Genomic DNA, 22,344 nt, shown 5'->3' on the forward strand with positions numbered 1-22,344 from the left:
ATTTGCTTCTAGAGAATATTTATGATTATTTATATTTGTTGATGGTTAAAAGCTGACTTTTGAAGAAAGAGTCACAAATAAACACAGATGGTAAAACTTTGCAAAATGCGATCCAAAAGAAAACCCAAATGAGAATAAGGGAGATACAGATGCCCACAGGCACCTGAAGGGTGAAGTTACTCTGGGCCTAATGCAGTTCTTGCACAGCCTGCATGGGCTGAAGGCCAGAGCAGATGGAAAGTCATCTGTGCTTGAGTGAGGATCATGGTGAGTGGGGAGGAAAGTCCCATTTGAGCAAAAACAGGGCCTGGGAGTCTTAGTGGACGACAAGTTGACCATGAGCTGGCAATGTGCCTTGAGGGCCAGGAGGGCAGTGGAATCCTGGGGTGCATTAGGAAGAGTGTGACCTCTCCCTGTAGTTGACCCTGATAGGCACATCTGCAATGTTGGTGCTCATCCTGGGTTGCTCAGGACAAGAGAGACAAGGAGCTGCTGGAGAGAGTCCAGCAGAGGCCCAAAGACGATTTGGGGTCTGGATCATCTCTTACAAGAAGAGTCTGAAGGGAGCTGGGCCTCTTTGGTCTGGAGAAGACTGAGAGGGGATCTCATCAATGCATGTAAGTATCGCCAAGGCAGGTGCCAGGAGGATGGGCCCAGACGCTTCTTGGTGGTGCCCAGTGACAGGATGAGGAAAAATGGCCATAAACTAAAACACAAAATGTTCCACCTCAATGTGAGGAAAAGCTTCTTTCCATGGAGGGTGGCAGAGCCCTGGAACAGCTGCTTAGGGAGGCTGTGGAGTGTCCCTCTCTGGAGATGTTCCAAACCCACCTGGACACGTTCCTGTGCCACCTGCCCTGGGTGACCCTGCCGGGGCAGGGGAGTGGGACTGGGTGATCTCCAGAGGCCCCTTCCAGCCCGAAGGATTCTGTGAGGGTGGTGAGAGCCCTGCTCGTGTTGGTGACAGCGCTGTCACCCCACGGTGACACCTGGCAGAGAGGCGGGGGAAGCTCGGTGGGAAACGCACGCAGAGCCCACGGCCGGTTCTCTTAGACACGGCTGGGACCTCCCGCCCGCGGTGCCCCGCAGCCCGGACCCCTCACACCGCGGCAGCGCCGTGTCCCGCTGCCCCGGGGGAGCCGCCACGCTCGGATGCCCCGAGCGGGGTCAAACGTTCAGGCTCATTAACATCTCATTAACACATTCCTCCCGGTTACCGGGGAGGTGCTGCGGCCCCGCGGGGGGGTTCGGGGCGGGTGTCCCGGGGTGCCCCCCCGGTACCGGCCGCACGCGTGCCGGGGCGGGGCGCATGGGGGGCGTGGCCGCTACCGGGGAGGGGCGTGGCCGGCGCGCCAATGGCAGGGCCGCTCTCGGGCGTGACGTCAGCCGCGGCGGCGGCTGCACGTGGGCGCGGGGCGGGCGGGCGCAGAGCGGCGCAGAGCGGGCGGCGGGAGCGGCGGCGGCGGCGGAGCAGCTGCGCGGCGGAGGGGCCTGACCCGCGCCCGGTCCGCGCCCTGTCCCGCGGCCCCAGCGCCTCTCGCCACCGGCGCTCGGCCCGGCCCCACGCCCGGCTCACCCGCGCCGCGATAGCGGCTACAGCAAGGGGGAAGGAACCGCTCGCCGCGCAGCTGCCCCCTCCCCGCCGCCGCGGGCAGCCCCCACCGACCATGTCGCGGCCGCTCCCGCTGAACCCCCCGTTCCTGCCGCCCACCTACGGCGTGCTGAAGTCCCTGCTGGAAAACCCGCTCAAGCTGCCGCTCGCTCACGAAGACGGTGAGGCTTCCCCGGGATCCCTCGCAGTGCGCCCCGGTCCCGCTGTCACTCGGGCCCGCGCATGGCTTTCCCTTTTTCCCGTCCCTCTGCGCCCCCCCCCGCCCCGGGTGCTCCCCCGGCGATGGAGCCCCGGGACGGCTCGCTCGGGGCGCTCTGCGGGAGTGGCGGCCGCCCCGGCTCGATCTAACGGGACGCGCTCGGTGCTCCCATCTCCGGTCCCGGTGGATGGACGCCAAGGGCGCTCGGTGCCTCGGGTAAAGGGGGTCGGCATCCCCATCCCAGGCCCCACAACCAACCGCTCCCTGCCCCGCGTCCCCCGGTTCATCGGGAGAAAGTTGTGGTTTCCCCGGGAAGGGAGGCAGCTCGGGAATACCCGTACCGCGTATGGCGAACGGATCGAGCGCGCACGAAAAGCAGAAACCGAAGGAAGGTCTCGCAGTTCCTGTCTGCTCGTCTTTCCGAGTTCCACAGCCAAGCGACTCGCAGGATTTCACTGGGGCTGTTGTATGAGGTTAAAAATAAAATGCTGCGAAGGCTTGGTAGCTGACAGGAAGCTTTAGGAGTTCAGATTCTTGCAGATCTTGCAGAGAAATCAGGCATTTCCCTTACAAAACGTGCATTGAGATCACTGGGGGCTGTAAAAATGAGGAAACCTCAGTTAAGTTTTTTTTTTGCTTCTACCTTTGAATATTTTCTTGTGTCTTCTGCACATCAAAACTGTGTTCTGCCAGCCTTTGCCACTGTATGTTAGTAACATTTAGAAGTGCAGAATTTGAGGACTATTTTGCTTGTGCCAGGACTAACAAGATTGGGATCTTAGTTTAGAAGAATGATAGGATCCCAGGGATTAGACTGTTCCTTTTCAACAGAATATATCAATAGCTTCCAGTTTGCTGGAATACTTAAATGTTCACTTTTAAGTCTGTTGAGTACTTTTTGATGGTAACGTTCAAATCTGTGCATGGAGTGGAACTGTTAACTAAAAACAAAGGGCAATTTCAAAAATGTGGTTGGTTCCCACAAAGGCGCTCAGTGACACGACCCCTCAATTCTCTTCCGAGTAGAGTGAGTCAAAGGAGTTACTTTATTGAAGGGAATATTCCTTTCTTACACCTGAGAGTAGAGCAGAAATAATGGAAGTAGTAGTAGTTAATGTTTTAATTACTGAATTCTTACATGTTTGTTATGTGTTTTTCTTTAAGCATTCGGTAAAGAAAAAGACAAAGAGAAGAAGTTAGATGATGACAGCACTGGTACCACAGTCCCTCAGTCAGCTTTCTTGGGTCCAACATTATGGGACAAGACACTGCCATATGATGGAGACACTTTCCAGTTGGAATACATGGACCTGGAAGAATTCCTCTCAGAAAATGGCATTCCACCCAGCCCAAACCAGCACGAGCCTAGCCCACACCAGTCAGGTCTCCAGCAAGCTACCTCAGCATCACCTTCTGTCATGGACCTCAGCAGCAGGGCTTCTACTTCAGTCCATCCAGGCATGGTGTCGCAGAACTGCATGCAGAGCCCAGTCAGACCAGGTAAATCAGCCCTCAGAACTCCCCTGTGGAATTTGGCATGCACCCCTCCTCCCCACTGTAAATCACTGCGTCTCCCTGTGCAGCTGACAGGCAGCTTAGAGCCCAGAGGATTCCTGTCACTCACACTCCAGCAAATAAAAACAATAGCTCCAGTTATCAATGAGCTGCTCCACCAGGATTTTTGTTTAAATTATTGAAGGAAAGCTCTGGGAATTACATGGAAACTTGGCTATCTTAGTTGGTGTCTTAGCTGTTAGCAAGTAAAAAGACCACAGACAGAATGGCATAGATGCCACAGTGTTAAAAGAGCAGGGAAAAGGACTGTGAAAGAGAATATTCCTTCAGCCAATATTTGATGTGAGACACAGGAGTGGGCAGTTATTCTGGAGTTAAAGGTTAATGCTTCTTACTTGAAATTTTGGCCATAATCTTACTCTCTACTGAGCAAAGTAAAATTTGCCACAGGAACTGAGTTTTGGAACAACATTATAATCTTGCTTAAATTGGCATAAACTGAGTGTAACTCTGACCCGAGTTCATAACTTGCATCTGTAGTCACCTTACGCTTAAGAAAACACCATGGAGTCCAGGGCCTGGTTGTAATGCACAATTCCAGCCTGTCTTATGTCAGTGGAAGTCTTTTATTATTTTATTAGCACTTGAGATCATCCCTTTAGAGACACCAGTTCGAATCCAGAGTAACTCCTCTGGCTTGACACCAGCATGGTTGAGATCATGGGCAATGGAAGAGTGTCAACATTGAAATTTGGGAAACATGGAGCTTTGCCTTTTTCCTTAAAAAAAATACAGAGAGTGACTTATTTATTGTGCTCGTCTGCTCACATGAGGTGTGCTGGAGCAAAGTGTGCTCTTGGCAGCAGGAAACCACTCCTCTCCCTTCTGCTTGATCGTTTGCCATGCTCAGTGTGCGAAGTCATTGTCAGAATCATCTGATAAGGAAGCAAAATAAATAAATAGAGAGGCAAAAGTTGTGGAGCAGGATGAAATAGAAATGTCTTATAAGTCTGCAACGTTCCTGTCTCGTTAAAAAGAAATAAAATATTCCCCAAACCTGTTAACATACTCCTTGGGCCCCCCATCAGAACTGTGTGTTTAGTCATGGATTTCATTTACTTTTACTTTGTGTGGATTTGACTTTGCTTTGTGTTTCAGTTTCAAGGCTTTTCATGGTTAACTAATAACTTATAAGGGTGTCCAAAGTTAAAATATATTTGGAGTAGGCAAGAGCAGAACATGAAACCCATTGCTTTTTCTGAGCCAGCTTTAAAAATAGTGCATATGTGCTACATCGTTTTCTGTCACTTGTGCACACACAAAATTAAAAGCAGATAATCTGTCCCCATTCTCTCTTTTTTCAGAGGAACCTAGTAGTGAGCCAGGCTTTTAATGATCACCTGTCAGGATTTATTTGTAACCAGCTATCTGTGTGACTTTTCAACTCATTGATTTTTTTCAGTTTATCCTGAGCCCTTTGCAGCTCGGGGTTACAAACTTATCTCACAGTGCACTTTTTTACTGTTGTAAAGGACATTATGTCTCTTGGGGTAGGATAAAACATCTACATTTGCAGGTATTATTCCCAATACCATCTTGCCTTAACAAGAATAGATTTTTTCGTTAAATGTTGTGGTTTGTTTTTTTTTTTTTTAAGGGAGCTCATTTCACTTCTTAAATAATATTTTCTTGTCCCCCATTACAGATAGGAAGTGCGGCTTAATTAACAGCAGTCTGGTTTATCATCAGGTTGTTGAAATTTTTATGTGCTGTCATGTGAAAACCTTTCTTTGACAATCAGTACTGAAGAGAAGATCACCTCACAGTTTAGCATTTGAGCAAGTTTGAGAATATAGGAGCATAAATTTTTTTTACAATTTAGTAAAAGTAAAAATGAACATTTAAGAGTTTTCATAAAAGGGCCAAGGCAAATGTGCTGCTTTGAAATAGGGAGGTAAATGTTAAAATCATTGTAATGGAGCCTGTTGCTTAATATATCTTACAACATTTAAAATAGATTTTTTAAATTTTCACATAAAGGTTTTTAGTTGGTGTGAGCTATCATTCCAGTATAGTTTTGGGATTTGTGTTACTGTAATAAAGCAAAGAACAAGTCGTAGGAAGTATACCATTTCAGTACAGATTAATTCCATGTGATCCTGCTACTTCCAGGAAAACTGAATGTTTTAGGTGATAGTAATTCTAAAATATTTCACTGCTGTGTTTTCTGAATTCTGCCTTGCAACGGGCGCCTGTTTGAGCGTGTGGGGCTGGAGGGAGGGTCCAGTCCTGTGCTGCTCCTGTCCCTCTGTCAGTGGCTCTGGGTTTGGCACTGGGGTCACGTGCAGGTGGTCACAGCTGCCAGCCTGGCCGTGCCCTGCCGGGGGGGACATCCCTGGGGGCGACATCCCCCTGCACGTGGAGCCCCGGCTGTGACTCTGGGACTCAGGGACACGCCCGGGCCAGGGATGGTCCATGGGAGAGCAGCATGAGGAGATTTAATTTCGTGCATGTGTTTCAGCACAACCCTCATCTGTCTGTAGGAGTGAGTGGTGTTGCCCAAACGTGTTTTGTGCCGTGTCTGGAAGAGATCAGCAGATCTGCACTGGCATTCCCTGAGTGTCATCAGGCTCAGCAAAACTGTGCTGAGCCTGACTGTGGACGTGACGTTACCAAAATCCTCATGGATTTTCTTTCTCCCTGCTAAAAAATGTAATGGCAACAAAAAGGATTCTGTATTTTCAGCTCAGATTGTCTGGTCGATGGAAAGATGTTTAGGCTCACCAGTTTATCATCTGCAAAGAACAAAGTGACCACCTACTTCCAATACATTTCTGTACAGGGAATGTAGTTACAGAAATTTCTGGCTTTGTTTTGATGAGGGACACAGGATAATGACTTGCAAGAGTGAAACCATGTATTTATCTTTCACAGTGATGATTTTGTTAATAAAAAATAGTATTTTGATTTATTTTTATCATTGCAGACCAACATTCATTGTCATGTGTAGATGCATTTAAAACTTCTGTTTTGTGTTGGTATTGGATGCTGGTAGGTTGGTTGAAATCTGTGGTCCCCTCAGAAAAAGGTTTCTCGATTTTTATGAAGCTTTCAGAGTAACCCATTACTGCAAACACACTTTTGTGGTTCTTCATGTTGTACACCTTATGCAGTCTTTCAGCAGAACGTCAATCTCCATTTTTAAATGCAGAGTCCTTAAGGAAATTTGGAGTAATTTTTAGCTGTTTGTATGTAAAGGGGGGGTGTATATTTTGCAAGTAACTAGTTGGTTGTTGCTTTTCACCTGGCTCTTTTCCCCATGTAGCCCTGATGGAGGTGGTTGGGGCAGGTACTGTAAAGGGTTTGAAAGGTGTGAATTAGAGAAGCATCAGCTAGATCTGGCAGAGAATACTAACTCGAAGGTTTCTGGGATTTTTGTGGTTTAGATCTGAATTTTCTGTTTGCCACCAAAAAGCCTTGGATGTGGGGCTGTGTCACAGGGATGCTGCTGGCACAGTGATAACCAGGTGTTGTTTCTGCCTTGCTCCAAAGGAGAACAGGGCTGGTGGGGGCTCTGAGAGAGCTCCCTCTTTGTGTTCTCTGATGATGGTTTTCTGTCTGTGCTGCCTGCATGGCTGGGTGCCTTAGGTTACTTGCCAAAGATTATTTAAGGAAAGAAAAAAAAGGAAAAACAAGCTTTGTAATCCACTGCAGAAATATACCTATGTGCAATATCTGCAAGTCTTCACTTAAAAGAAGTAAAATTAGAGGCACATTAATCAAAAAGCTGAGAATTGTTTCCATGTGAAGTGCACTTACACCTCTCACCCCTCAAGGATTTTTATGAAATGCTGTGGTGTATTTGCTCAGTCCAGATATTCTGTCTAGAGCACAGTATCCATTACCTCTGGCTCTTGAGCAGGCACGGAGCTGCAGTGACTGACAGCAGGCACCACTGGGTGGGTTTCAGTGTTTTTTGGAGCTCGTGTTTGTGCCGGGCACTGCAGCCAGCTGGGAGAGGCTGTTCTTGCTCCATGCAGCTCGCTGCGGGGCGAGGTGCCGCCGGGGCAGCCCAAAGGGTGTGTGTGCAGCACTCCCTGGATTGCAGCCTTCCTTCCCCTGCGCTTCTTAACGTGATCTCCCCCTCCAGCACAGCTTGGCAGAGCGAAGGGCAGCATTCCCAGCTGCCAGCCTGTGCGTGGAATCCTCTCCTAAGCTTTAATCATTGTTTACAAGCCGTCCCCGGGCGTTGCAGGAACCCCTTCTCTCCCAGAGGCCAAGGGCTCTCGGCGGGAATCTCCTGACCTTTGGCTCCCACGTGAGGATGGGAATGAGCAGCTCCGCCATGGCCAGGCTGGTACCAGGAGCTGCTCTTCACATTGAGCCTCACGTGAGGCTGGGGCTGCCTGCAGGACCATGTGCTCCAGGCACGTGTCCCTGCCCTGTGCAGCCCGGCTCAGCCCGGCCCCGCTGCTGCCACCGCCAGCGCGGGCCCGGACTGCGCCCGGATGGGAGAGCTGCGCCCTGCTCCGCTGCCGCCACTGCCGAGGGAGTGCAATCCGCGGGCAAGCCTCGCTGAACTGCTCTCTGGATCAAAGGAGGATGCAAAATATATTCAGGCAAATATTAAAAATAGCCTGTCACATGATAACGGGGGGAAAAAGTGCTGAACGCACAGGCTTGTTAATGCTGGAAGCAAGAACACTGTGTCTCCTTCAAGAGAGCTAATTTTAATATTCACAGTTAAATGTTGATTATTGGTTAAATAATTGCTTGACTGTGTGAAAGAACTTGAAGTTAGTTCGGAGTTCAAACAGTAAACAGCATGAAATAATCTTGGGTGTTAGGCTGTACAGGGGAGGTCCTTGTGCAAGGAAGGGCTGTCCAGACTTAGGAAGAGAGCACAGGGAAGACCTGGGGTTGGGGGTTTTTTCTGCCCCCCTAAAGATATTTCAAGGATATCTTGAGTGTCAAGCTTGTTACAATTAATTAGACAAGTACAATGTATTTTTCAGAACTTTACTTCCCATCTCAAAGTGCATTGCAGAGTGATTGGTTCTCAGTGCAGTGATTTGATTTTTTTTAAGGAGCGAGTACACCCTCAAGTCTTTCATAAAACAATATATTATAGTCAAGAGAGAAGACCTCATCAGGAGACGTATACAAAGACACCACTATTATCTGATTAGATGAAGCTACTAGGAAACACATTAAATTGTTCAGGCTCTACATATTTTTATGACAGCAAATTGGCAATTGTGGAAGCTGCAGTGGCCAGATTCTGCCAATTAATCTCAGCAATAAGTACTTTGCTCCTCATGTGGTCTCCCTGATTTCTCTATTGCTCAGCAGGTAGGCAGCTTGTTGACTGCTCTCCGTCACCTCCCAGGTGGAGCAGCAAAATGTCACCATTCACTCTCTTGTCATTCATCTTTCTGGAATTTTTTTAAGGGGGGTAACAGCTCTCAGTGGCCAGTGGAGTTTTCACAGGATGAAAGGACTTAGTCACCATCAGTAAAAAAGGACTTTATGCATTATGAAATCATTTGGTTGCCTGGCAGTACACTATGGAGGTGTTTAGTATTTATATCTCACAAAACTTGAGCATAGGTTTATTTTTTTTTTTCTTTTGTTTAGTCTTTCTTTCATAACAAATAAAATATATTTTCAATATTTTGTCTGAATTTCACAGAAGACTGGTGATCAGAAAAGAATATTTCAGCTAAGTTATTTTCAAGAAAAACTGAATTGATCTTAAGTAGATAATGAAAGCTCTGTAAAAAACCATTTACTTAAACCTCAAATCTATTCCACTTAATGGACTAAGTTATACATAATCATTTGGTATAGCAAATGAGTGTAAAATGAACAACTGTGTCAAAATGAATTTATGGCAAATGGTTTTTTTGCAGCTTGTATAATCTTTTTTTAAAAACGAACAAATGGTGACAGAGAAGCTCTTTGTTTATCACAAAGCTGAATTTGGTCCTGAGAGCTTGAGAGTTGCAGTGTGGAGAGCTAACACAGGTGTGTGAGGCAGCATGTGTTGCAACATTTCTTTATTTTTCTTTTATTCTGGTGCTCTTCATAGCACTTCAGTTTTGCACGAGTGAGTTTCTATCCATCAAGTTTTAAACAAATGCAAAATATTGTTCTGCCTCTCACATTTCTGACACCCTTGAAGCTGTGGACTGTTCTGTTTCCCTGTCCCATTCTCTCAACTAAGTTTTGCCAGGGCTAAATTTGGGCCAGATTTTTGTTGTGCACCCTCCAACACCATTGCTTAGCTCCTCTGATGTGGCAAGCTCTTGCTTCAGGGTTCTCTGCTCAACATGGAGAGAAACAGCTCTAGCTCTTCATCCCACTGGCATTATTCTCTTGTTCATATTACTTGCAATTTAATGAAAACAGGCACTGAGCATCTTGGAGCTCTTTGTTTTGGTGTATGGCTGTTGTAGGAGGAAATTAAAAAAATACAAATTGCAATAGGGTTCTAAAAAATTCAGCTCCTTGTTAACTGGAACACAAATGTAGATTACTACTCAAAACAGGAACCCACAGATGGGTTCATTAGTATGTGTTTCCTACAAGTAGAAGCTACAGTGAACTGGTGCAATAACTCACCTGTAACCAAATGTCATCCTTAAATATGTAGAGCAGAGAGGCAAAAATACTGAGTTTGGCAAAGATTTGTTGAAGATGGAGAAAGAATGGTTTAAAAAAAGCATTCTTTTCCAATTAGCCTTAGGGAGCTCAGCTTGCTGTAAATTCTTTGTTCTGGAACATGGCTATGGACAATAGGTCAAAGATTAAGTAATCCATTACAGAACTGGTTGGTTCTCCTGAATTTAATAAACAAATGAATGAACAAGGTTCTCTGTCCACAGCAAGATCAATTAATTTGTGTGGCAATGATTGGATCTTAAGTTTTATTTAAAGCACTTGCAAGGCCTTCCTGCTTATTTAATGTCTATGTGGCTACTGATGTCTTACTGGTCATGCAGCACTCATGGTACAGGTGAAAGCACTCCAACAGAAATTAAATGTGGAGGGGAAGGAAACTGTAAATTGCATGTGGAAAAAGTGGAGGAACAGTAATGTGAAACTTCAAAACACAAAATACTGCAGAAATGTGTTTAATGGAGCAATCAATATTTTTAGGACAGCAAGATTATTGAAATAACAGCACCAAACCTTCTTGTAGAAGACCAAGGCTGCAGAACATAAAGCACAGGTTCAAGGCTTGTGCTGAAGCAGAGATGGCTTAAAACAATTCAGTCATGTTTACCAACTCACCATTGCACCATTTGGAAATTTGTCTTATTCCACCAATAAATCTGTTTTAAAAAACCAGCAGTGTTCTTGCCGTAGTAATGCTTATTAAGTAGGAACTAAGCACTCAAACCCAAATCCTCCTCCTCATCACAACAGAGAGGGTTAAACTGAATTTGAAGGGCCCTGCAGCAATCAGCCCTCAACTGCTGCCTCTCTTTGTGCTGCATAGTGGAAATATGGATGTTGGTGACGTCTGCAGTCCCTGCAGCTGTGGCCCTTTGGTGGGGCACTGGCCCTTCCAGGCACGTAACTCCTGCAGCATTGGCTTTCTGTGAGAGGTGAGCATTGGGGTATTTTTTTGTTACCATTTTTTAATGAAAACAAACCAAAACTGGTCATGCTAGGAGTGTATGGCCTCTTGCCTGTTCCTGCTTGGTGGTTTTTGATTATATTGTCAGATTTTAACCAAATGTATTAAGAAAGTTGGGATTTTGAAGAACTGAATTTTACAGTCCTAAAATTTCATGAAAATAAATGAGTGCATGTATGATGGCATATAGGATGGGAATGTGTTGCTGAACATGAAGAGTAATGCAAATGTGCATTTTCTACATCAGAAAAGGTAAATAAGACCTTTAAAATGCCCGATCTGTGTGAAATGCTTCTAGAAAAGCTGACACCCTTTTAGACACCCTGAAATGTCAATTCACTTTGAGAAAAGAATCTGCAAGAAACCAAATTTAATTGGTTTAGGGTGTGTTGGCGGGAGGGGAGTCAAACCTTTTCTGCCATTCTTCTTCCTTGGAACTCCTCAGCTTCTCAGGTTTTGTGATTAGATGAGACTCTGGTGTTTCATTTATAAAGAGAATTTAGAAAACAAGCTGTAAGGTTTGTAAGCAAGATCTTGTAAGTTCTGATCCCATGCAATGGAATGGTCTTGATCCTCTCCAAAGCCAAGCACAGTTATTTTACTGAAAAAATTTCTGGAATTCATGCATCCTTGCTGTATCCTTTTCCTCTTGTGCAGCAGAGTCACCCCAGCTCTGCTGCCTTGTTTGAAATTCCCTTGCAGTGATCTAAGTTCAGATTTGGTGGCTCTTATCACAATTATTGCAGTGTCACATGCGGGTGGGCGTCCAAGTGACCTTGTGTGCGCATCTCGCCGCTCATCCCGCACTGCACACGGAGCTGTGGCACCGGGAGCTGGCTCTGGTCTGGGAAATTTTCCACCCTGCCACCGGGGTCTGGGCTGCAGCGAGGTCAGGAGTCAGAGAGGAACAGAGGAGAGTGAGAGCGGGCTAAAAATGTTGGGGGATCAAAGAGGAAAAGTAGGTCATGGCAGGGTATGTGCACTGGGAGGAGGGCTAGGGGAGCACAAGTGAGGAGGAAGATTTGTTTTGCTATTGGCTTTTCAAAGTTGTGCAATTTAAGAATTGGATTAACCTGATATGACTTTGTTTTTCTGCCAGATTAGATATGTTGAGTTTCTTGGCATTGTGAATTGTACAGTACATTTTGTGCTGTAAAATATGGGTGTGTCAGGATAGAGCTGTAGTGACACAAGCTGCTCTCAGTGTAATGCAGCACTGCTGGGTGGACTTCCCTGCTCTTTCTGCCCCAATACATCCTTGGTAGGGCATTTACAAACCTGAGAGAACCTCTCTGTGTTTCCAGCACAGCATGAAGACATTTTAGTGCCATTTCTGGTAAGGTAACATTTACCTGAGTTCTAAGAATCTGTTTGGTCTGGCTGTGGCATATGCAATATTAAATGTCTCTAAAAAAGAAAAAAAAACTGTTTAAAAATACACTAAAGAGTTTCTTCCTGCTTCCTCAGGATTAAGTTGGAGAAAGTTTATTGGGAAATGCTGCAATTTTTTTTTGTCTGCCTTTTTTTTTCAAAGAGTGAAAAAGCAGATACAGATCTGAAATAACTGCAGGTGCTGAGCTCACTGTTGTTTGAAGTATACCACAGCAGCATATCAATGTCCAAGTAAAATTTTCACACTAGTATATGTTTGCTCAATGGGTTTGGTTTTTTTTTTTTTTTTTTTTGGTTTTTTTTTTTGGTTTTTTTGTTTTGTTTTGTTTTGTTTTGTTTTTGTTTAATTTTTGGTGCTGCATTCATCCTGAGGTAATTTGATCTGGTATATCCTTTTTATACACTGGGCCTGCCCTGTGGACAGCCCAATTCTCCCTGCTTATGGCTGGGTGAGGGTGGAGTACTAAAAAAGGGTGGACAGAATCACAACCCTGTCCAGCTGGGTGATCACTGCTCTGATTAATAAAGAATGTGAAGACTTTGGGAAGTGAAACTACACATACCTCGGGGCACTGTTGTTTAACTCCTACTCTGGTTTTCCAGACTTTTCCAGGAACTTGAGCCACCCAAGCAGGTCCGTCATGAGGGGCTGACCATAGCATGGCCTTTGTCACCAGTAGGGGCCTGCCCTCTGTATCAAGAGGAAACTGAGGAAACTGAAAACTGAGGAGTTACGTCTCTGCCCATAGTGAAGATTGATTCTCTTGGAGGAGAAGAGCATAAATAACAGATCAGGTTAATAAATCACATCTCTAGTCATGCTCCTCAGCCATGTGTTGTTAATGTGTGTTACTCTGCTAACTCGCAAAGGCAAAAAGCCACAGGGCTTGCTTACCAGGTGAAGGTGTTTCTGGAGTGGTAGAACATTCTTTGAATTGTTTCTGGAGTGATAGAGCATTTTTTGAGAGCAACACCAACTGACTAGAAGGGAGCAGGAAGCTGACCTTGTGAACACCTGCATCACTCAACTCTATACTTACACGAGAGAATTAGGGAAGAGTGCAGCAGTTAACCTGCATATTTGCCTTCTGAAGAGGTTAAACCACAAGCCTTCAGTAACATATGTGGGACAGCTGTGGTTTGGGTATCTGCTTGAAACACCTTGCCTGTGGGTGCCGTGGCACTTAAAAAATCAGGGCATGGATTGTCCAGGCTGCAAGGCCTGATGCTGATCCATCCATAATCACGTGGCTGCTCTCAGAAAGGCTGATTTTTTACATGCTCATCACCAGGTTTAAGAAGCACTTTTCCAGAGTCTCTTATCTGCTCAATTTTCTCAGTGCGATATGGTTGATGTCATTGTTGAAAATGGTGGTAGTCTCTGTCTGGAAGCAGTTCTGAACACGTGAAAAGGAGTCATTAGCCAAGGAGAAGGGAAGAGCTGGAAGTGTAATTGTCAACTCGTGTGCGTCTCTGATTTCACCAGGTGCTGCACGTGTCTGGTTTATCAATTTATTTCTGTTAGAAAGTAAACAAATCTCACTTTTCTTACGTACTCTGGTGGCCGCTTCAGCCAAGTTGCTCTTATCTGCAACAGGGATGTACTTCTGAGGTCTTGTGTCTGGGGGCTTTTCTTTCTGCATCCACGTGTAATCTGCTCTCAGGGATCACGTGCAGCTCTGACACTGGCCAGGGATGCTGTTTTTCTGTCCCTAAGTCATTTATTTAAAAACATTATTATCACTAGTATCAAAACACAATACCTGATCGTGGGGGCAGCTGTTATCCCGTATGTTTTTCAGGTTGAATCCTTAGGCCAGGTTCTGTCTCACTTCATGGCTTTCTCTGTGTTCAGGAGTGGCTGATCAAGGGGTGTCTGAACTCTGGGGGATGTGCACCATCCGTCCTGGGCCACATCCTGGCAAGCCTGAGCACCTCTGAGTCTCCTCAGTGTGAACTTCAAAACCACCCAGCATTTTGCATTTTTGAAACACTGATGCGCAGCTCTCAATCCTGTCCCAACAATGAATTTCCAGTGCCTTTTCCAAACCGGGTTCTCTCAGGATCTGCATCCTTGCAGGAGCTGGTGGTGTGTAACTCCAGTGGAGATCCGGCTGAACCGGGTGCTCAGCCCTGGGAGCCCAGTTAGCACCTCATTAAAATCCACCACTGGCAACCCAAACGTTTAAGCAAACTCAAGTAATTTTTCTGCTGCCCTTCAGTTTGCAGCCTGTGGCTGGTTGTTTTCCACTTTCTCACGTTTCCCCAAGCTGCTGCTGTGTACAGTCTGAAGATCACATTTAACCAACACAAGGAAATCAGCTTGGCCCGACGGGCTTCTCCATCACGTGGCTGCAAATGTGTTCACTCTGTTCTGCCAGATTATGGCTGGCTGAGCAAAATACAGTGAAGCTCTGGGCTGCTGGCCAAGCTTTTATTTCAGTTTGGAGCTTACAGCCACATATTTGCTCTTTGGCAGGACATCCACTGGGGTATATTTGGATAGTAATCTAGCATTGTTTTGCTGCTTTTTTCTTCTTTCTTTTATTTTTCTCTTTTTTTTTTTTTTAATGCACACAGATAGTATAATCCCAACACTTTGCCCAGTCTGTATGAGATTTGTCACTGTGCACTGTTATGTGTGTGCACTCATAACTTGTAGCTGTGACCTTTGATAAATATAAGTCAAAGCAATTAACTTTCTTTTATTGAAAAATGCTGGATGTCCTACTCTTTTCCCCCTCTGTGCTGATAACAGAGCTGTGTTGTTACTCTTTCCAAGATCAAAAGCTTCACTAGGGTTTGATTGAAGTCCAATTATGGAAGGAAGTAACTGTGCTGGAGCCCTGAAAATAGCAGTAATTGTTAAAATAATAAAGTGTGTCCTTGTGTGTCTTTATAATATTTAAAACTTCTTTTGGGGTGGAAGGGGGTGGCTTTCCTCTAGCTTTAAAGTGAAAATATTCGCAAATGTCCTGGGAAAATAGGAGTGTGCTGTTAGAGGAATTTCTTTTCTCTGGATTTCTTCCTTCAGTTCTTTCCCCCCCTCAAGCTGCCTTCTTCAGAAGCTGTTTGCATGCAGCCTGACTCATGTAGGAAAATAAAGCTGGATTTGATTTTTAGCTGTATGGGAAGCTTTGAGGTTGGGGGGGGGGGTGGATAAAGGCTTTATGATGCAAGCTCCTTTATTTCTCTGTGAAACAAAAATGGGCTTTTCAAAATGCAGTGTGTTTTGGAAAGTTGGCTCTGGGTTTGAAACCCCAACATCTCCAAGGGCACCCTTGTATGAAAAAGCAGTACAAAAAGACATAATGCTTGGGCAAAAACATGAGGGCAAGGGGCAGTGTTTGAGGGGCAGTTCCTGTCATCTTCCAAAGGGACACCTCTTCTCCAGTGTTTGTGGAGGGATTTGGTTGGTTTGGTTCAGATGGATGGTATTGAGCCTTGAATTGTGGGGTTTTGGTTACTTTATCAAATCAACACTGGCAAAGCTGGAGTACTTTTCCCCAAATCTGTATGTTGTTGTTTAGAATATAAATGTATTTTTGCTTCCTCTTAGTCTCTTCTGCATCCTCAGAGAGGAGGGAACCTGGGAGAAAGCCCAGCTCTCATCTGGAGTCAACTGGCAGAGCTTCAGCAAGGGAGAGCTTTGAGTCTTGATCTTAAAACCCAGCATGTCTAAATGCTTATTTACCAGTTGTAGTGTTGAGTTAATTGAAACACTGATGTGAATAAATAGAAGTGAAGATGATAATATGGACTGTGATTGCCATAGGGGCTGCTTTGGTGATTGTACAGCTGGGACTGGTTTGAAATTACAGCAGGATTTTACCAGGGTTTGGTTCTGTTTGTTTTTAGTTTTTTTTAACTCACGTGCTTGCACACACATCTGATACAGGTAGGACAAGATAATCCTTATGTGAAAATCAATCCTTGCGTGCTTTTATTTCAGCCAGCTGGACTCAAAACCACTAAGTACTTAAATAAAATCTTTGCATCGTAGATAAATGGCATCAAGTAATGAGCCCAGAGGATTGTACAGAGCAGGACTAGAATTTTCTTGGCCCCTTAAATTCTTAGGACAGAACCTGTTAATTTAGTAATTTGATTTTTATTGCTGCACTCTCTCCACTGCAGTAAAAATTATTTAATCCCCTCTTTTTGCTTTTAAACTCATCTATTTATTCTGACTGTAAGACAGCTTGATGTATATAAGATTTATAAAATACTCTGCCTTTTCAGCTCCCTGCTCTTACTGGATTTGGATGGATCTTTGGAATACAAACTGCTTCACTGCCTTCTGGAAATTTTTATTTATCAAAAGCCTTAGCAAGGGGTGCCCTGCTGGTGTTTGGCAGCTTGAGCCCCTCTCAGAAACTGCCCTGGCTGATCTGGAGGAGCTGCTGAAACTCATCAAGCAGGTTCCTGCTCACCAATTATCCAGTTAAGCAGAAAGAGGAAAGGTGTTTCTCTTGCTTATGTTTTTTAATTCGCTAAGTTTAACCCATTCTTCCCCAGGCCTGAGTAGTTGTGGGTGTGTAACGTGGCAATAGCAGCAGGGAGAGTCCAGGGGAGAGGGGCAGAGGGGATCTCTTACACACTGAAAACACGCCAGGATTGCATCCCTCAGCTGAGACAGACAGGCAGCTTCCAGCATAAATCTACAGCATTCTGATTCTTAGCTGAGTCCTACCCAGCCTACCTCAACCAGCATTTTCTCCACATTTTAACATACTCTTAGGAAAACAAAAGAAATTCCCCTCTCCAACCAAACCCCTCCTTACTTCAAAGCCAGTAATGAATGTTACATTGCTGCCAGAGCAAATTTGTTGATTCCCAAACACTCCTACTGTGTCTTGGTTGGAAGGCTTAAATTGCTTGCATAATAAGTGCTGGGGATAATATAAAAAAGCTCTTTCTAGTAGAGGTCTGGTTTTCAGTACGTATTATAAGAATAAATAAATGCTCAGATGATAGCAGACCGCTGGGCTGTCCACATCTGACTGTCTTCTGCATTGATTTTTAAGACAGACCATGTGCGTGGCTGCTTGCTGGCTATCAATACCAGATGTGTCTACTTGGAATTCAGAGGGATTGTCAAGTGACACTGCAGTTGTGAAACAAATAATTTTGCTCTTGATTACTGAAAATAGTAAATGAGTGGCTAGGATAAAGTGAAGAGATATTCTCAATTCCAGTGGAGAACAAGAGGATGAAATGGCTTTCCTGACTGCCATTAACAGTGACTTGGTGAATATTTTTTGTTTTTTCCTTCCTACCTCCTGCCCAAGGAATTGGCTCCATGAGCAGCACAAGCTCCGTGGGTCCTCTGATGTGTAACGAGGCTCCTGCAGCAGGGAGGGCAGAGCTTCTTTCATTGACATTGTTTTCACAAAGCTTGTTGGTAGCACTTGTGGATGCCTTGCTGCCAAATTTGCTGGAAATTGGCCAACAATTTCCCAAGCTTTTGGGAGGGGGCTGGACAGACGTGCACAGCAGGACTGCAGAAAACTCATTTCTCTGAAATCAGCTCAAGAACAGTTGTCAAGTACCGGAGCCACTGAAATGAAGTTTGCAAAGCAATTGAAGGAACTGAAGGCTGTTTGATATCTTAATTCTGTATGTGGCCATTAACCAGGTGCACTAGATACAGTCCTTGCCCACAGGTAGGATCCACACTGGCAGATTTCTATCTGCCCAGGACCTGTCTGGAGCACTGAAGTGTAATTTGGTGACTGCACTGATTGTTTTGGAGGTGGCTGGACATGCTCAGGAAGAAGCAGATCTAAATACTCCTTAGCTTAGGCTGTGGCAGAGATTGATCTGGATGTCTGAGCTGTACTGGCTGAGAGGTCTGTGAAATAACCTTTGACTACAGGTAGGGCTTTTCTTTTGTTTCCTGAGTAGCCCAAGGGTGTAACTGAATATTTACTACTGTTCCACATTGCTGTTTATATTTTTAAAAGGAAGATCTGTGACTGCACACATTGGAATGCATGTTAATAACAAAAATGGAAAGGATCCTTTCCATAATAAGAATTTTATTGAATTTTGCTTGTGCATTGAACCTCAAAGATATTTTCCAGGCAGCAAAGTGGAGGCCAAAGAGGTAGAGCCAAATTCTGGGGTTACTGAGCAAGGCAAAGCTGGGTGACCAGCTCGTCCCAGCAGCTTGGACAAACCCTCTGAACCAGGTAAGGGTGGGTTGGGACTTTTGCCTCAGGAGGTGCTTCTTCCAGGCTGCAGGTCAAGCAGGTGAGGGCTGGCGTTGTGTTGTGGGTGGGCAGCAGCATCTGAGCTGGGTGTGAGTTCTGTGGAATGCAGGTGCATAAATAGCCTGGGCATGAGGAAGCAAAATGTTTTCACCTGTGAATAGATGAGTTACTTCTGCTGAGGTGCACAGGAGCACAGGCTTAGCTTCTGTAGAGAGAACATTAAAGGTGGCATGAAACATCTTCATTGTGAGACCTTCTCTTAATTTATTTCTGAAAATCTGGAGCACCATAAATCTGCCAGTGCCATTTTCTTTATTCCTTATGCATGTGTAAAAGGAGAACAAATAAAAATGTTCCATAACCTTTGCTACATTAAAAAAACCAAAAACCACATTTATATGACACAGCTCTATTTTGTATAATTTTTTCATATCCAAAATACAGAGGGCTTTAGAATAGCTGAAGAAAAGCTGCATATCTGAGTTTAAGATAAAATAAGATGATCCTTGTGACAGAGACAGCAGAAATGATGTGATACGACAGTTGCTGTAGCAACACCACCTACTTCATGAAAATCAGAGTTAACAGGAGTGTAAAAGGTAAAGCCCACATAATTTTCCAAGCCTATGAATTGCTGCCCTCAGCCTGCAGTGCTTTCCAGCTGTCCAGTGCTTCTCCTTCCATGTGGACACAGAATAATCACCTTTTCCACGTGGCCAGCTCCTGCAGACCCCATCCTGTGTTGAACAGGGGCACGCCGTGGGAATTCTGCAGGTGACCTGGAAATAGGAGGGAAAGAAATGAAGGATTTTGTCCTGTCCTCCTGTCCTGTCCTCCCCCCAAATCCTCCCAAAAGCCCCAGATAACAGAATACTGTAAGGCTGTGCTGTCTCTGCAGAGAATGGGACAACCACCCGTGTAAAAAGCAAGCCAAGCTGTCAATTTGCTTCTCTGCAACTCAGCTTGTAAAGCATTGGTGTGTTTAATGTGAATTGGTAAGTGTTGTAGACATAGAAAGTCTCAGGGATAAGGGCACTTCCCCCATCCCAGATAAGCTTAAAATAGTGGTTCTCCATCCCTCTGTGTTTATAAAATGCCAGCTCCCATGTTTAAAAGCTCCTGTATGCAGAGAGTTGATCAATGATTTGCAAGTGTGTGCTGGTCTCAAGGTTACATTAAAATATATTATTTTTAATATACTGAAATTTTAAAAATATATTGACTTAACATATTAATGGGGTTTTTTTTTTGTCATTAATTGACAGTGGAGAGCTATGCTGTGTGTGATAGCAGGAGTAAAATCTGTATTACTTGTGGATTGGGGGAAGAGTGTTTAGAAGGAAGGGCAATCTCATATGGATCCCTTTTGCTGACATGCCTCCTGAAGGCATCGCAGTAAATGCACTGCACAATAAATGAAGGGAGCTTTGATTTTTGTGTCTTGGGGCATTTTAATTTAATTTTTGACATCGATCACCATCTCCATAGGTTCAGCATGCCTGTTGCATTGAGGACATGCATAGTAGTGTGTTCAGAGGCTTAGTTCAGGGCTGTGGGCAGTTTGCAGAGGAGGTCACAAGAAGGAATGTAAGTATTAGAATTCCAGGATTTCTTCAAGAGATATTCCATCACCAACATTTTTCACTGCCTCTGGGAAGGTTTTGGTGCGTGTTGCTCTGACTGGTCCATGTGAGAGCAGTTAGGAGGCACAGAAGTCTCTGCAGGCATTAGTTTGGGTTTGGAGGCTCCTCAGCAAAGCAATTTCTTGCCATTTTCTGGCACTCAGTGACTCCCTCACATTTAGAAGTGAATTTATCAGTGCCCGGTGTTCAGTGCTGTAATACCTTTTAATTAGGCTTGCTTTTTGGAGTTACCTGATTTTCCTGTGTCTGAAGTGCACCAAAACCTGCTCTATGCAGCTGCAGTAAAGAAGTAGTTGCAGACACAGGGGTAGTGTCAATATTCAACAGCCTGTTGTCCTGGAATTTTCCCTAAGTGGCCGCGTGTTGCCTTCTTTCCTCTGGCCCCCTTTTTCAGGCTACCCAGGCCTGATGCATCTGTATGCTTTATAAATGGAGATAAGTGCATCAGTAGAGAAAAATCTACAACCACACAGACTTTATGTGTGCTCCTTGGCAATAAAGCTAGTACATAAAAGCAAATTAGACCTCTGCAGTTACTGGGCTGTAACAACCCAAGTATAATTTTTCGGGTTCTGCTGTTTGTTTGGAATTTTTTTTTCCCAAAACATATTAGGGGATCCTAATTTAAGGCAGAGAGAAAATAAAATGTACTCAGCCTTCCTTAGATTATGGGAACAGTGTGTTCCCATTCTGGCAGCTCTAATTCTTAAAACGTGATTATTTTATACAAATCACCCTCAATAAATTGTCACATAAAAAGTGTGCTTTGTTTTAGTAAAATGTAAAAAACGTAAGAAGTGACTGCAACAGATAGTTCAGATTTGTGTGCACGGAGCAGATCAAAAGAGAAGAGGAGATTTTCAAGTTCTGTAACTCTGCCCAGTGACCTCTTTTCCTTCAGGGATGTATTCCAGTGCTGCTGATAGCATCTGTTGTCTGTCTCTCGGGCTCCCCATTAGCTGCTGATTGGGAGGCAGAGGAAATGTACCTGTTTCACGTGGCTTTTCCATGCCAGCTGAAATCTCCCTTGGCTGTGTTTTGGTAACACACACAGGCAAGCAGGGCTTGGGTACCAGAACTAGGTAATAGATCCATGAGTCATGGGTGGCATGTGCTGTCAGAACTACAGGAGGGCTCTTTGCAAGACCTGTTTACTGAGAGCGTGCTGTCCTAGATAGACAAATAAACAGAACAATGGCAGAGGGACTGACTTGGTCTGGAGCGTTGCAAAGCACATTGGCAGTGGCACAGACACATCCTGGGGACAAGTGTTGTCTTTGTTTTGAGCAGAATTCCTCATGGGGGCACATTTGTGGATGGTGAGGTTGTGGCAAGGTGAGGGTCTCCCAGGGAACAAGGGACAAGGCAAGAGCAAACAGCCTCAAGCTGCACCAGGGGAGGTTCTTGCTGGATTCCAGAAGAATTTCTTCTTTGAAAGGGTGGTTTAGCATTGGAAGGGGCTGCCTAGGGAGGTTTGGAGTCCCAGACCCTGGAGGTGTCCAAGGAAGGCCTGGATGTGGCACTCAGTGCTTTGCACTGCTGACAAGGTGGGGATTGGGCACAGGTTTGACTCAATGATCTTGGAGACCTTTTCCAACTTCTGTGATTCTGTGACTGTGCTATATGAGGCTCTTACCTAAACCAGGGGCTCTGTCTAAAATCTACTGGTTTGTTAAAGTTGGGTACATAATTGTCCAAGGAAAGGAAAATGGATATTTTTGTCTCCTTCAGAGCAGGTTGACAATTCTGATGCTTCTCTGGAATCTTCTCTTTAAGAGAACAATTACTGTACTTCTTGAGGAATCTTGCTATATGTGAATTAACAGGTAACAAAAATATGCCAAAGGATGTCAAGAAAAGCTCCAAGACACCAGAGAACATAAGCATCTTGAATTGAGACATGCTTCTAAGGCCAGTGTAAATTAAAGTTAAATACCAGTGTGAACGTTCTTCCCTGCAGCTCTTCTTCAGGCCCTGTCCCCACAGAATTCCATCTTGGCTGGTCTTTGTAAGGAAGGCTGCATCCTACAGAAAAATCAGAAAGGCATTTAGGAACACTGTGAATTTCATGCTTTCAAGATTTTATCAATTCATGATTTCAAGAATTTTAGAATCCCTGTTCC

At 44.9% G+C, this 22,344-nt stretch overlaps 1 protein-coding gene across 2 annotated transcripts in view; it reads left to right on the forward strand.

The window, feature by feature from the left end:
* Positions 1–1,456: 1,456 nt before the first annotated feature.
* HLF (HLF transcription factor, PAR bZIP family member) overlaps positions 1,457–22,344 on the forward strand; it is a 35,649-nt gene continuing 14,761 nt past the window's right edge. For both annotated transcript variants that reach the window (XM_030962208.1, XM_030962209.1), the window contains exons 1-2: positions 1,457–1,773; positions 2,976–3,311. In XM_030962208.1, coding sequence (XP_030818068.1) covers positions 1,668–1,773; positions 2,976–3,311 — 442 coding nt within the window. In that variant the 5' untranslated portion in view covers positions 1,457–1,667. The remainder of the gene's footprint in view (positions 1,774–2,975; positions 3,312–22,344) is intronic.

The sequence above is a fragment of the Camarhynchus parvulus genome, chromosome 18 (genome assembly GCF_901933205.1).
Source record: "Camarhynchus parvulus chromosome 18, STF_HiC, whole genome shotgun sequence".
Classification (NCBI taxonomy): Eukaryota; Metazoa; Chordata; class Aves; order Passeriformes; family Thraupidae; genus Camarhynchus; species Camarhynchus parvulus.